The 15,736-nt window shown below is 49.9% G+C and overlaps 1 protein-coding gene across 1 annotated transcript in view; it reads left to right on the top strand.

Moving 5' to 3' along the window:
• dhx16 (DEAH (Asp-Glu-Ala-His) box polypeptide 16) overlaps positions 1-15,235 on the top strand; it is a gene marked incomplete at its 3' end in the record, with an annotated part of 43,228 nt that extends 27,993 nt beyond the window's left edge. Inside the window, exons 12-16 of the mRNA XM_055664667.1 lie at positions 892-990; positions 3,840-3,992; positions 9,899-10,039; positions 12,734-12,896; positions 15,117-15,235. Of these exons, the coding sequence (XP_055520642.1) occupies positions 892-990; positions 3,840-3,992; positions 9,899-10,039; positions 12,734-12,896; positions 15,117-15,235 (675 nt within the window). The remainder of the gene's footprint in view (positions 1-891; positions 991-3,839; positions 3,993-9,898; positions 10,040-12,733; positions 12,897-15,116) is intronic.
• Positions 15,236-15,736: the final 501 nt, after the last annotated feature.

The following is a 15,736-nucleotide window of genomic DNA, read 5'->3' on the forward strand; positions in this document are numbered from 1 at the left end:
ATTCCCAGATCCCTCTGTTCACCTACATTCTTCAATTCCCTACCATTTACCATGTACGTCCTATTTTGATTTGTCCTGCCAAGATGTAGCACCTCACACTTATCAGCATTAAACTCCATCTGCCATCTTTCAGCCCACTCTTCCAACTGGCATAAATCTCTCTGTAGACTTTGAAACTCTACTTCATTACCCGCAACCCCACCTATCTTAGTATCATCTGCATACTTACTAATCCAATTTACCACACCATCATCCAGATCATTGATGTACATGACAAACAACAGTGGACCCAACACAGATCCCTGTGGCACCCCACTCGTCACTGGCCTCCAACCTGACAGACAAACAACCATCCACCATTACTCTCTGGCATCTCCAATTCAGCCACTGTTGAATCCATCTTGCTACTCCACCATTAATACCCAATTAAGGGACTGAAGTTTAGGGGTAACATGAGGGGGAACTTCTTTACTCAGAGAGTGGTAGCTGTAATTAGTACGGGTGTCAGGGGTTATGGGGAGAAGGCAGGAAAATGGGGTGAGGAGGGAAAGATAGATCAGCCATGATGGAATGGCGGAGTAGACTTGATGGGCTGAATGGCCTAATTCTGCTCCTATCATTTATAACCTTGTGACCAAACCCTAATCTCAGAGTGATACAGTGTGGAAACAGGCCCTTCGGCCCAACTTGCCCACACCGGCCAACATGTCCCAGCTACACTAGTCATAGAGTGATACAGTGTGGAAACAGGCCCTTCGGCCCAACTTGCCCACACTGGCCAACATGTCCCTGCTACACTAGTCCCTCCTGCCTTCGCCCCCCCCATATACTGGTCCAGAGTGAAATGGGAATCCCTCTGCTGCTCTAACGCCCCCTCTGCTCTGCCCACAGGCCCCGGAAGCGGACTATCTAGAAGCATGCGTGGTTTCCGTCCTACAGATTCACGTCACCCAGCCTCCGGGCGACATCCTGGTGTTCCTCACCGGCCAGGTAAGTGTTCCTGGGTCCGTGTCTCAGCGGGGTCACCTAGATGGTACTTTATTGTCACTTACAAACACACCGTGAGATTATTTTCTTGCAGCTGACTCAAGAGTGCTTTATTGTCGTGTCCCAGATAGAACAATGAAATTCTTACTTGCTGCAGCACAACAGAATATGCAAACTTTAGTGTGTAAGAAGGAACTGCAGATGCTGGTTTAAACTGAGGATAAGACAAGGAAAGGCCTCTTCCATACCCCGCAACACTGCTGCTCTCTCTCCCCATCCCCACTAACCGTCACATACAACAAGTAATCCTCCGTCAGTTTCCCCACCTCCAACGTGACCCCACCATTCACCACATCTTTCCATCTCCCCCCATGTCTGCCTTCTGCAAAGACCGCTGCCTCCGTAACTCCCTTGTCAATTCTTCCCTTCCCTCCCGTACCATCCCCTCTCTGGGCACTTTCCCTTGCAACCGCAAGAGATGCAACACTTGTTGCTTTACCTCCCCCCTCGACTCCATTCAAGGACCCAAGCAGTCGTTCCAGGTGCGACAGAGGTTCACCTGTATCTCCTCCAACCTCATCTATTGCATCCGCTGCTCTAGATGTCAGCTGATCTACATCGGTGAGACCAAGCGTAGGCTTGGCGATCGCTTCGCCGAACACCTCCGCTCGGTCCGCATTAACCAAGCTGACCTCCCGGTGGCTCAGCACTTCAACTCCCCCTCCCATTCCCAATCAGACCTCTCTGTCCTGGGTCTCCTCCATGGCCAGAGTGAGCACCACCGGAAATTGGAGGAGCAGCATCTCATATTCCGCTTGGCGAGTCTGCATCCTGGGGGCATGCACATCGAATTCTCCCAAATTTGTTAGCCCTTGCTGTCTCCTCCCCTTCCTATCTCTCCCCCAGCCCTCGGGCTCCTCCTCCTCCTTTTTCCTTTCTTCTCAACGCCCCCATCAGTCTGAAGAAGGGTTTCGGCCCGAAACGTTGCCTATTTCCTTCGCTCCATAGATGCTGCTGCACCCGCTGAGTTTCTCCAGCAGTTTTGTGTACCTTCGATTTTCCAGCATCTGCAGTTCTTTCTTAAACACAAGGAAGGGGTTATGTTTGGGGTTGAGATCCCTCTTCAGAACCCCCCCCCCCCCCAATTCCTTCTATTCGTAACCAGTGTTTACTGTATTCAACTGTACCTTGGTGCCCGTGACAATCAACAGACCATTGAACCATGGTCCAGTCTGACATCTAATGGAGAGCTTCAGAATTACAGGCTGGGGGCTGAGCATGCAACATCCATTTAGACTCATGCAGATTGCAAAGACTTAAGGGTCTGTCCCACCAGCATGCGGTCGCATGCGTCTAGCGCGACCAAAAGGAAGCGGAGTTTGTGATAAGTACGTGCAAAGTACGCGGTAAGTACGTGCAAAGTTCGCGCATGACGTAACTTACGTCGAACTCACCAATCAGCTGGGCAGGAGGCGGGCCGACTGAATTTGGACGTCGGTGACGTCATGGCGCCGGGCGGTGACGTCAACGCGCAACGCCACGTGCTCGGCGTACGCTGTCGAGATGCTGCGTACGCCGTTGAGACGCTGCGTACGCCCTCAATGCGCCTGTGGGCCGACAGGCCGTTGGTGCGCGGGAATTTCGACAGTGCAAGATTTTTGGAGCCCCCCGCGATGTCGGGACCAGCCCCGCACAACTCCATAAGCCTCCACCAATCGAAGTGTGACCGGCCCCGCGAGGCCGTACGCCTCAAGTGACCACGTTTGATCTCGCTAGACGCATGCAATCGCATGCTGGTGGGACAGGCCCTTTACACTAACCATTAATTGTGGAGCAGCAGCAGTAGTTTGGAAGGAAAGGCAAAACGTGGAGTTTTACTTTGTTTCTAGGCGCTCGATGCCCAATCTAAGATTTGATATCAGTCTGAAGACGGGTCTCGACCCGAAACGTCACCCATTCCTCCTCTCCATAGATGCTGCCTCACCCGCTGAGTTACTCCAGCATTTTGTGTCTACCTAAGATTTGATATTGCGGCTCATGCTAATGATGGTGCATGAGTTGGTGGGGGTGGCGGAGTTGAAGCGCACTGACCTGGAGTCATAGAGTGGAAACAGGCCCTTCAGCCCAACTTGCCCACACCGGCCAACATGTCCCATCTACACTAGCCCCACCCACCTGCCAGTGGTCTATATCCCTCCAAACCTGGCCTGCACCAGTCCCTTTGCACTTCCAATCTCTGAATTCTGTACTTTTGCTGCTGCTGCATTCAATTTCAAAACAACCTACAATTTCACTTGCTATTATATTTAAGTTAGAGATAGATAGAATCTTGATTAGTACAGGTCTCAGGGGCTACGGGGAGACGGCAGGAGAATGGGGTTATGAGGGGGAGATAGATCAGCCATGATTGAATGGTGGCGGAGACTTGATGGGCCGAATGGCCTAATTCTTCTCCTATCACTTGGGAACTTATGAGAAAGAACTGCAGATGCTGGTTTATACCAAAGATAGGCGCAAAGTGCTGGAGTAACTCAGCCGGCCAGGCAGCATCTGTGGAGAAAAAGGATGGGTGACGTTTCGGGTGTGCAGGAGGGCGCCGACCATGGACAGCCCAATGAGTCGCGGTTAATGCCAATGTCAGACCCACAAACGCCCGGAATGTTTCCACCTCGGTAGAGATTTCACTTTTCATTCCAAGTATCCACTTATTAAATTTTGCCAAGTTTATGTACACATTTTTAATAACATCCTTCTTCCACCCCTGGTGTCTGGAGGTTCGGGCATAGAAGGCCTTGTAGCATCTGCCGGAGGGAAATAGTTTGCTGGCTTGACTGGTTTTCCTCGGCCCGCAGGAGGAGATCGAGACCACGTGCGAGATGCTGCAGGAGCGATGCCGCCGGCTGGGCTCCAAGATCGCTGAGCTGCTGGTGCTGCCCATCTACGCCAACCTGCCCTCCGACATGCAGGCCAAGATCTTCGAGCCCACCCCTCCGGGTGCCCGGAAGGTGAGCTGAGTCCATGCAGAACGTGAGGGCAGCACGGTCAAGAATTCATAAAGAATAATAATAATAATAATATCTTTTATTGTCATTGCATATAAGCGCAACGAGATTTGGTACGCAGCTTCCATCCGATGTCATAACATAAATCCATATAATATTAAAACTCTGTGGCTGCTGGCTGGCTGTGTTTCTGCCTGACTTGTGGTTGCCAGCCTTTGATTCGTTGCTACGCCAACGCCAGACCCAGAAACGTCGACATTTTTTCCATTTCGTTGGAGATTTCACTTTTCATTCCAAGTATACAAGATAACATACATTTAATTGTCATTTGGACCCCTTGAGGCCCAAACGAAATGCCGTTTCTGCAGCCATACATTACAAACAAATAGACCCAAGACACAACATAATTAACATAAACATCCATCACATCGCTGTGATGGAAGGCCAAATAAACTTATCTCTCCACTGCACTCTCCCGCCCCCCCCCGATGTCAGAGTCAAAGTCAAAGCCCCCGGCTAGCGATGGCGATTGTCCCGCGGCTATTAAAGCCACGCCGGGTGGTGCGAGGTCGCACACCGGGTCTTGCTGTTAGAGCCCCCGGCGTGCGTTCACAGAGTCCCGCGGCCATTCCAATCCGCGCGGGGCAGTGATGTAGGCCCCGCTCCAGGAGCTCTTCAACCCCGCAACTCAGGCGGGAGAAGTCGCCGTTGCGAGAGCCCTGAAAAGCGGTCTCCCTCCAGGGACCCGCGGGCTCCCGGTGCATAAAAACATAGACAAAAAATAATAAAACGCGGACAGACTGCAGAGGCCGCTGCTGACGAGATTCGCACCGCCCACCGAGATTTCACTTTTCATTCCAAGTATCCACTCCTCATTAAATTTCGTCGTGTCTGTGTACACATTTTTAATCAAATCCTCCCCCCCCCCCCCCCCCCCCCCCACTCACACCTCCTGCTGGCCAGTGACCATAACGGCTACTGGCGCCCGCCTCTCGCCTCAAAGACGCCATTTAAAAACAGCCGCACTGCTGACTGCGGGAACGGCTTGACTTGGTGGACCACGTCTCCCGTGGGGGCTAAGGGTAGGGAACGGCTGCGTTGGGGAAGCAGAGCCAATGGGTCTGTACTTGGTCTAGTAACTAATAAAATTTGGATTTAGATTTAGATATCCCGAGAACATGGATTGTAGTCAAAGAGTCAAAACAGTTCAACAGACTAAAGTGCAGATGTGTCTGTGCGACGTGACCATCCGAGGGAGACAGTCCAGGGGGGGTGGGGGCACTCAGCAGGGCCGGTTCAGAGCCGCTTTAGCTCTGGGAATGAAGCTGTTCTTGAGTCTGGAGGTTCGGGCGTAGAAGGCCTTGTAACGTCTGCCGGAGGGAAGTAGTTCGAACAGTCCGTTACATCGGTGTGAGTAGTCTTTGGAATAGGAGTAGGATTAGGCCATTCGGCCCGCCGAGTCCAGTCCCTCATTCAATCGTGGCTGATCTATCTCTCCCTCCTAACCCCATTCTGTCTCCTCCCCATAACCCCTGGCACCCGCACTAATCAAGAATCTATCTATCTCTGCCTTAAAAATATCCACTGACTTGACCTCTACAGCCGTCTGTGGCATAGAATTCCACAGATTCACCACCCTATGAATCAAGAGATTTCTCCTCGTCCTAAAAGAACTTCCTAAAAGAACTTCCTTTAATTCTGAGGCTATGACCTCTCGTTCTAGACTCTCCCACTAATGGAAACATCCTCTCCACATCCACTCTATCCAAGACTTTTGCTATTCTGTATGTTTTCAATCTCCCCTCATTATTCTAAACTCTAGCTAATACAGGCCCAGTGCTGACAAACACTCAGCATAGATTGAGTATACAGCTTTGAGTATAGAAGCTGGGATGTAATGTTAAAATTGTACAAGGCATTGGTGAGACCAAATCTGGAGTATGGTGTACAATTTTGGTCGCCCAATTATAGGAAGGATGTCAACAAAATAGAGAGAGTACAGAGGAGATTTACTAGAATGTTGCCTGGGTTTCAACAACTAAGTTACAGAGATAGGTTGAATAAGTTAGGTCTTTATTCTCTGGAGCGCAGAAGGTTAAGGGGGGACCTGATAGAGGTCTTTAAAATGATGAGAGGGATAGACAGAGTTGATGTGGACAAGCTTTTCCCTTTGAGAATAGGGAAGATTCAAACAAGAGGACATGACTTCAGAATTAAGGGACAGAAGTTTAGGGGTAATATGAGGGGGAACTTCTTTACGCAGAGAGTGGTGGCGGTGTGGAATGAGCTCCCAGTGGAAGTGGTGGAGGCAGGTTCATTGGTATCATTTAAAAATAAATTGGATAGGCATATGGATGAGAAGGGAATGGAGGTTATGGTACGAGTGCAGGCAGGTGGGACTAAGGGGAAAAAGATTTGTTCGGCATGGACTTGTAGGGCCAAGATGGCCTGTTTCCGTGCTGTAATTTATATGGTTATATGGTTATATGGTTAGATTAACCCACTCATTCCTGGGATCATTGTTGTAAACCTCCTTTGGACCCCCTGCAGAGCCAGCACATCCTTCCTCAGATATGGTGTCCAGAATTGCTCTCAATATTCCAAATGCGGTTTTACCCAGCACCTTATAGAGCCTCAGCATGACCTCTGTTTTTGTAGACAAGCCAAGTTGAAATAAATGCTAGCATTGAGTTTGCTTTACTACCGATTCGACTTGCAGATTAACTTTTTGGGAATCCTGCACCAGCGCTCCCAAGTCCCTTTTCACCTCCGATTTCTGGATTCTCTCCCCATTTAGAAACTAGTCTACGACTTTATTCCTACAACCAAATTGCACGACTCCACACTTTGCTGCACTTCGTTCCATCTGCCACTTCACTGCCCACTCCCCCAACCTGTCCAGGTCCTTGCTTTCTCAACAATGTCACCATTGCCTCACAGCGCCCGAGACCCGGGTTCAATCCTGTCCACGGCACGATACGTAGAAACATAGAAATGCAGGAATAGGCCATTCGGCCCTTCGAGCCTGCACCGCCATTCAATGGCTGATCATCCAACTCAGTATCCTGTACCTGCCTTCTCTCCATACCCCCTGATCCCTTTAGCCACAAGGGCCACACCCAACTCCCTCTTAAATATAGCCAATGAACTGTGGCCTCAACTACCTTCTGCGGCAGAGAATTCCACAGATTCACCACTCTCTGTGTGGGAAAAATGTTTTCTCATCTCTGTCCTAAAAGATTTCCCCCTTATCCTTAAACTGTGACCCCTTGTTCTGAACTTCCCCAACATCAGGAACAAACTTCCTGCATCTAGCCTGTCCAACCCCTTAAGAATTTTGTAAGTTTCTATAAGATCCCCCCTCAATCTTCTAAATTCTAGTGAGTATAAGCCGTGTCTATCCAGTCTTTCTTCATGTGAAAGTCCTGACATCCCAGAAATCAGTCTGGTGAACCTTCTCTGTACTCCCTCTATGGCAAGAATGTATTTTCTCAGATTAGGAGACCAAAACTGTACGCAATACTCCAGGTGTGGTCTCACCAAGACCCTGTACAACTGCAGTAGAACCTCCCTGCTCCTATACTCAAATCCTTTTGTTATGAATGCTAACATACCATTCACTTTTTTCACTGCCTGCTGCACCTGCATGCCTACTTTCAATGACTGGTGTACCATGACACCCAGGTCTCGTTGCATCTCCCCTTGTCCTAATCGGCCAACATTCAGATAATAGTCTACTTTCCTGTTTTTGCCACCAAAGTGGATAACCTCACATTTATCCACATTATACTGCATCTGCCATGCATTTGCCCACTCACCCAGCCTATCCAAGTCACCTTGCAGCCTCCTAACATCCTCCTCACAGCTAACGTTCCCCCCCAGCTTCGTGTCATCCGCAAACTTTGAGATGTTGCATTCAATTCCCTCGTCCAAATCATTAATATATATTGTAAATAGCTGGGGTTCCAATCACAGAGCCTTGCGGTACCCCACTAGTCACTGCCTGCCATTGTGAAAAGGACCTGTTTACTCCTACTCTTTGCTTCCTGTCTGCCAGCCAGTTCTCTATCCACATCAATACTGAACCCCCAATGCCATGTGCTTTAAGTATATACTAATCTCTTATGTGGGACCTTGTCGAAAGCCTTCTGGAAGTCCAGATACAACACATCCACTGGTTCCCCCTTGTCCACTCTACTAGTTACATCCTTGAAAAATTCTATAAGATTCGTCAGACATGATTTACCTTTCATAAATCCATGCTGACTTTGTCCAATGATTTCACCACTTTCCAAATGTGATACGATAGAACTCCTTTCCCAGGAGGGAAATGGATCTGCCAACAGTCATAAAACACACACACGATACATGAAGTTAAAGTGATGAGTGGAAGGGATTGTGGGTGTGCACAAATTGGGGAGGGGCGGGGGGAGTCTGTCTACCCCACGACAGAAGGAGAAGGAGTTGTACAGTTTGATAGCCACAGGGAAGAAGGATCTCCTGTGGCGTTCTGTGCTGCATCTTGGTGTAACCCAGTCTGTTGCTGAAGGTGCTCCTCAGGTTGACCAGTGTGTCATGGAGGGGGTGAGCTGTATTGTTTGAGGAGCATCCTCCCCTCCAAGACCAACCTGCCGTGAATCCAACTCTGCCCCCAGGACGGAGCCAGCCTTCCTGATGAGTTTAGTGTTGTCTGCATGGAGTTTGTACGTTTTCCCCGTGACCCCGTGGGTTTTCTCCGGGTGCTCCGGCTACCTCCCACACTCCAAAGACGTGCTGGTTTGTAGGTTCAATGGCTTCTGTAAATTGTCGCCAGTGTGTGGGGGTAGAACTAGTGTACGGGGTGATCGCTGGTCGGCGCGGACGTGGTGAGGCCCATGGGCCTGTTTCCACATTGCACTACTAAACTAAACTAAACTAAAAAGCTGCTGCCTCACGGCGCCAGAGACCAGGGTTCGCTCCTGACCACAGCTGCTGTCCCGTTTGAAGGTTTAGCAGCCGGTGAAGTGGGCTCGATGGGCCAAATGGCCTAATTCTGCACCTATCATTCATGAACCTCTGAAGAAGGGTCCCGACCCGAACTGTCACTCTCCATGTCTTGGTGAGACCACACCTGGAGTATTGCGTACAGTTTTGGCCTCCAAATCTGAGAAAGGACATTATTGCCATAGAGGGAGTGTAGAGAAGGTTCACCAGACTGATTCCTGGGATGTCAGGACTTTCATATGAAGAAAGACTGGATAGACTAAGCTTGTACTCACTAGAATTTAGGAGATTGAGGGGGGATCTTATAGAAACTTACAAAATTCTTAAGGGGCTGGACAGGCTAGATGCAGGAAGATTGTTCCCGATGTTGGGGAAGTCCAGGACAAGGGGTCACAGCTTAAGGATAGAGGGGAAATCCTTTAGGACCGAGATGAGAAAAACATTTTTCACACAGAGAGTGGTGAATATCTGGAACTCTCTGCCACAGAGGGTAGTTGAAGCCAGTTCATTGGCTATATTTAAGAGGGAGTTAGATGTGGCCCTTGTGGCTAAAGGGATCAGGGGGTGTGGAGAGAAGGCAGGTACAGGATATTGAGTTGGATGATCAGCCATGATCATATTGAATGGGGGTGCAGGCTCGAAGGGCCGAATGGACTACTCCTGCACCTATTTTCTATGTTTCTATGTTTCCATGTTTGGCTGACCCACTGAGTTACTCCAGCTCTCTGTGTCTCTCTGTTTGATGGGGCTTTAAACTGCACCTCGGTACATGTGAAGATAAGATGGACTGAAGCACAAAGGCTTCCTCTAGGAGCTATTCACTGCAAACACCTTCAGCCCAGAGCTAGGCGGCATCTGATGGCAGTTTGCCCTGTTACGGACAAATGTGTTGTTATTTATTCTCTACCCCCCCTCCCCCACCTCAGGTTGTCATAGCCACCAACATCGCAGAGACATCCCTGACCATCGACGGGATCATCTACGTGATCGACCCCGGCTTCTGCAAGCAGAAGAGTTACAACGCCCGGACGGGGATGGAGTCTCTGATCGTCACTCCCTGCTCCAGGGTAAGTACCGTCACTCCCCCGCCCTCTGGTGGAGTTACCCCAGGAGGAGGAGGGTGCGGGGGGTGGGGTGGATCTTTATTCACCACCCTCTTCAGTGTGAGGGCGGTGGTGAATCTGTGGAATCCATTGCCACAGACGGCAGTGGAGGTCAAGTCAATGGATATTTTTAAGGCGGGGATCATCCTCGATTCAGTGTTACTATAAGGGACTGTGGGGTAATCTGTGTGGAATCCCCATTGCCACAGACGGCAGTGGAGGTCAAGTCAATGGATATTTTTAAGGCGGGGATCATCAGATTCTCGATTACTACCAGTGTCAGGGGTTATGGGGAGACAGCAGGAGAATGGGGTTGACAGAGCATGATAGATAAACCATAAGACTGAGGTGAGAAAAAACTTTTTCGCCCAGAGAGATGTGAATTTATGGAATTCCCTGCCACAGAGGGCAGTGGAGGCCAAATCACTGGATGGATTTAAGAGAGAGTTAGATAGAGCTCTAGGGGGCTCAAGGGGTTTGGGGAGAGTCAGGCACGGGGTTTGGGGAAAACATAGAAGGCAGGCCATTCGGGTTCGATGCACCGCCATTCAATAGGGCTGACGAACTCAGTATCCCGTACCTGCCTTCTCTCCATGATCAACTAATGAAGGCCGAATAGGGGACTCCTCCATGCACCATAATGAAGGGCCGAATGGCCTGCTCCTGCACCTATTTTCTATGTTTCTATGATTGAATGGCAGAGTAGACTTGATGGCCCCAATGGCCCTTTATACATCTATCTTCACCAACGGGTCAGCAATGAGGTAGATTTCAGCACCTCCCTCTGGTTGTGGTGGGTTGGTTCAGTTGCCTGATTACAGGGGGATGAAAACTCCCTGGATCTGGAAGTGTGCATTTTCACACTTCTGTGTCCTTTTCCCAATGGGAGAGGGGAGAGGGGAGAAGGGAGAAGAGGGAGTGGGCGATGTGTGACTGGTCCATGATTGTGCTGCTGGTCTTGCCGGGGCACATTGAGGTGCAAACGGAGTTGATGGAAGGGAGGTCCGTTTGTGTGATGGTCTGGGCTGCGTCCACAATTCGCTGCAACGACGCAGTGAATGTAACTACAGCCTTTGAGAATGTCAGTGGGATTGTTGTATGGACCCTACGGGCAAAATGATCGGCTCCATCCAGGCATAGATAGATTCTTAGGTACACAAAAAAGCTGGAGAAACTCAGCGGGTGCAGCAGCATCTATGGAGCGAAGGAAATAGGCAACGTTTCGGGCCGAAACCCTTCTTCAGACTGCATAGGTAGATGCTTGATTAGTATTGGGTGTCAGGGGTTTATGAGGAGAAGGCGGGAGAATGGGGTTAGGAAGGAGACATAGTTCCGCCATGATTGAATGGCGCAGTAGACTTGCAGGGCCGAATGGCCTAATTCTACTCCTATGACTTTATAACCTTATGCCCCTGTCCCACTTAGGAAACCTGAACGGAAACCTCTGGAGACTTTGCGCCCCACCCAAGGTTTCCGTGCGGTTCTCGGAGGTTGCAGGTGGTTGCCGGAGGTTGCAGGTAGTGGAAGCAGGTCGGGAGACTGACAAAAACCTCCGGGAACCGCACGGAAACCTTGGGTGGGGCGCAAAGTCTCCAGAGGTTTCCGTTCAGGTTTCAGGGGCATTATATCTCTAGTTTCCCTCTCTGAAGAAGGGTCTCAACCCAAAAGATCACCCATTTGTGTGGTCTAATTCTACTCCTATCACTTATGATCCAAGACTTTTTTTAAGTTTTGATTTTTTTCCCCCCAATTCTTGCAGTCTTGAATCGTAAGATCATCGGTGATAGGAGTACAATTAGGCCGCACAAAATATGGAGGAAGGAACTGCAGATGTTGGTTTACACCGAAGAATTAGGCCATTCGGCCCAGCAGGAATTTGCCCATTCGGCCCAGCAATCATGGCTGACCTATCTCTCCCTCCTAACCCCATTCTCCTGCCTTATCATAGAAACATAGAAAAATAGGTGCAGATGTAGGCCATTCGGCCCTTCGAACCTGCACCGCCATTCAATATGATCATGGCTGATCATCCAACTCAGTATCCTTACCTGCCTTCTCTCCATACCCTCTCATCCCTTTAGCCACAAGGGCCACATCTAACTCCCTCTTAAATATAGCCAATGAACTGTGGCCTCAACTACCTTCTGTGGCAGAGAATTCCAGATGTTCACCACTCTCTGTGTGAAAAATGTTTTTCTCATCTCTGTCCTAAAGGATTCCCCCTTTATCCTTAAACTGTGTGACCCCTTGTTCTGGACTTCCCCAACATCGGGAACAATCTTCCTGCATCCAGCCTGTCCAACCCCTTAAGAATTTAGTAAGTTTCTATAAGATCCCCCCTCAATCTTCTAATTATCCCCGTAACCCCTAACGCAAGTACTGTCAACAATCTATCCATCTCTGGATGGAGCTGATCATTTTCCCCGAAGATAGACACAAAAAGCTGGGGTAACTCAGTGGGGCAGGCGGCATCTCCGGGAGAAGGAAATGGTGACATTCAGTCTGAAGAAGTGTCTCGCGATGAAACGTCACCCATTTCTTCTCTCCAGAGATGTTGCCTGCCCCGCTGAGTTACCCCAGCATTTCGGTTTAAACCAGCGTCTAGAGTGATCCTTTTGCACTGATCATTTTGCCTGCTTGCTACCCGCACACCTCCAGGCCTCAGCGAATCAGCGGGCGGGCAGGGCAGGGCGCGTGGCGGCGGGGAAATGCTTCCGACTCTACACGGCCTGGGCCTTCAAGCACGAGATGGAGGAGACTTCAGTGCCCGAGATCCAGCGGACAAACCTGGGCAATGTCGTCCTACTGCTGAAGAGCCTGGGTAAGCAGAGAGCCTTCCTTCCATCCACACACACACACACCACACACACACACACACACACACACACACACACAAACGCATGCACGCACGCATGCACGCACGCACACACACGCACACGCACGCACACACACACACACACGCACGCACGCACACGCACACACGCACGCACACGCACCCGCACACGCACGCTCACACGCACGCACGCACCCCCGCACGCACACACACACACACGCACACACACACGCGCGCGCACACACACGCACACACACACACGCACACACACACACACACACGCACACACGCACACACGCACGCACACACACACACATACACACCCTTGCCAACAAAGGCAATATTGGTGTCGGAAAGGAACTGCAGATGCTGCTTTGAACCGAAGATAGCTGGGGTAACTGCGAGACAGGCAGCATCTCTGGAGAGAGTGACGGTTTTGGTCGAGACCCTTCCTCAGACTAGTCACGGGAAACGGAAACGAGAGAAATAGTGTTGGAAAGAACTGCAGATGCTGGTTTATATCGAAGGTAGACACAAAATGCTGGAGTAACAGCAGAACAGGCAGCATCTCTAGAGAGAAGGAATGGGTGACGTTTTGGTTCGCGAACCTTTCTTCAGAAGAGTGGTGGGGGTTAGACGTCTGAAGAAGGGTCTCGACCCGAAACGTCACCCCAGAGATGCTGCCTGTCCCGCTGAGTTACTCCAGCAGCGGAGGCGGTTGCCCACCTCGTTGCAGAGTTTGGATTCGCAAAGAGAGTCTGGAGAATGTATGCATGTGTCCCTGGCACGCTTTATCCCGAACAGCTCCGTCACAGAGGACTCTGTGATTTACGGACTGTTCCCAGGGACACATTCAGAGACTGACATCGAGTGCTGCTGGAGGGTCATCAACTCGGTGAAAGGCACTCTTTGGTCTGCCCGAGCATTGTTCACCACCCAGTGGAGCGAGATGTCCGTCAAGGAATGTTGCTGACTGTGGTCTGAAGATGAAACGTCGCCTATCCCTTCTCTCCATAGATGCTGCCTTACCCGCTAAGTTTCTCCAGCATGTTTGTCCATCTTCGATTTTTCCAGCATCTGCAGTTCCATCTTAAACACAAAATGCCGGAATAATTTAATGCTGGATGCTAGACTGACAGCACCTCTGGAGATAAGGAATGGGTGATGTTTCGGGTCAAGACCTCTTAAACTAACTGTGGGCGTTCCTGTGCTGTTTAGTGTAGAGATACAATGGGGAAACAGGCCCTGTGGCCCACTGAGTCTGTACCGACCAGCGTTCCCCGCACATGAACTCTATTCCACACATACTCTGGACAATTTACATTTATACTAAGTCAATTAACCTACAAACCTGCTGGAAGTTCATTCCACACTGCTACCACTCTCTGCGTAAAGAAGTTCCCCCTCATATTACCCCTAAACATCTGTCCCTTAATTCTGAAGTCATGTCCTCTTGTTTGAATCTTCCATATTCTCAAAGGGAACAGCTTGTCCACATCAACTCTGTCTATCCCTCTCATCATTTTAAAGACCTCTATCAGGTCCCCCCTTAACCTTCTGCGCTCCAGAGAATAAAGACCTAACTTATTCAACCTATCTCTGTAACTTAGTTGTTGAAACCCAGGCAACATTCTAGTAAATCTCCTCTGTACTCTCTCTATCTTGTTGACATCCTTCCTATAATTGGGCGACCAAAATTGTACACCATACTCCAGATTTGGTCTCACCAATGCCTTGTACAACTTTAACATTACATCCCAGCTTCTATACTCAATGCTCTGATTTATAAAGGCTAGCAAACCAAAAGCTTTCTTTACCACCCTATCTATATGAGATTCCACCTTCAAGGAACTATGCACGGTTATTCCCAGATCCCTCTGTTCAACTGTATTCTTCAATTCCCTACCATACAATTCCCTACAATTCCCTACATACTCTGGACAATTTACATTTACACTAAGTCAATTAACCTACAAACCTGCTTGTCCTTGGAGCCTGGGAGGAAACCGAAGACCTCGGAGAAAACCAACGCTGGTTACGGGGAGAACGTACAAACTCCGTACAGACAGCACCCACAGTTGGGATCGATCCTGGGTCCCTGGCGTAGTGAGGCAGCAACTCTACCGCTGTGCCACCGTGCCGCCCCTTCTGTCCTGTGTCCTGCACATCATGCTTTAACCTACTCTCTCTGCACTCTCTTTCTTTTAGGAATCAATGACTTGATCCACTTTGACTTCATGGACCCTCCGCCCCACGAGACGCTGGTGTTGGCCCTGGAGCAGCTGTACGCTCTGGGAGCACTCAACCATTTGGGCGAGCTCACCAAGGTAAGATGTACTTCCCCACCCCTCCCCCCTTCACCCTCCACCCAAACCTTCCCCTCCTTCCCCCCCTCCCCTAAGGAACACATTCTGCCCTCCCCGCACACCCATCCCTCACTTGGGTGGTCACGGTGACGCAGCGGTAGAGTTGTTACCTTACAGCGAATGCAGCTCCAGAGAACCCGGGTTCGATCCCGACTACGGGCGCTGTCTGTACGGAGTTTGCACGTTCTCCCCGTGACTTGTGTGGGGTTTCTCCGAGATCTTCGGTTTCCTCCCACACTCCAAAGACGTACAGTTGGAAGAGTGGGCTGAAAGATGGCAGATGGAGTTTAATGCTGATAAGTGTGAGGTGCTACATCTTGGCAGGACAAAGCAAAATAGGACGTACATGGTAAATGGTAGGGAATTGAAGAATGTAGGTGAACAGAGGGATCTGGGAATAACTGTGCACAGTTCCCTGAATGTGGAATCTCATGTAGATAGGGTGGTAAAGGAAGCTTTTGG

This window comes from Leucoraja erinacea, chromosome 42 (assembly GCF_028641065.1).
Source record: "Leucoraja erinacea ecotype New England chromosome 42, Leri_hhj_1, whole genome shotgun sequence".
Classification (NCBI taxonomy): Eukaryota; Metazoa; Chordata; class Chondrichthyes; order Rajiformes; family Rajidae; genus Leucoraja; species Leucoraja erinaceus.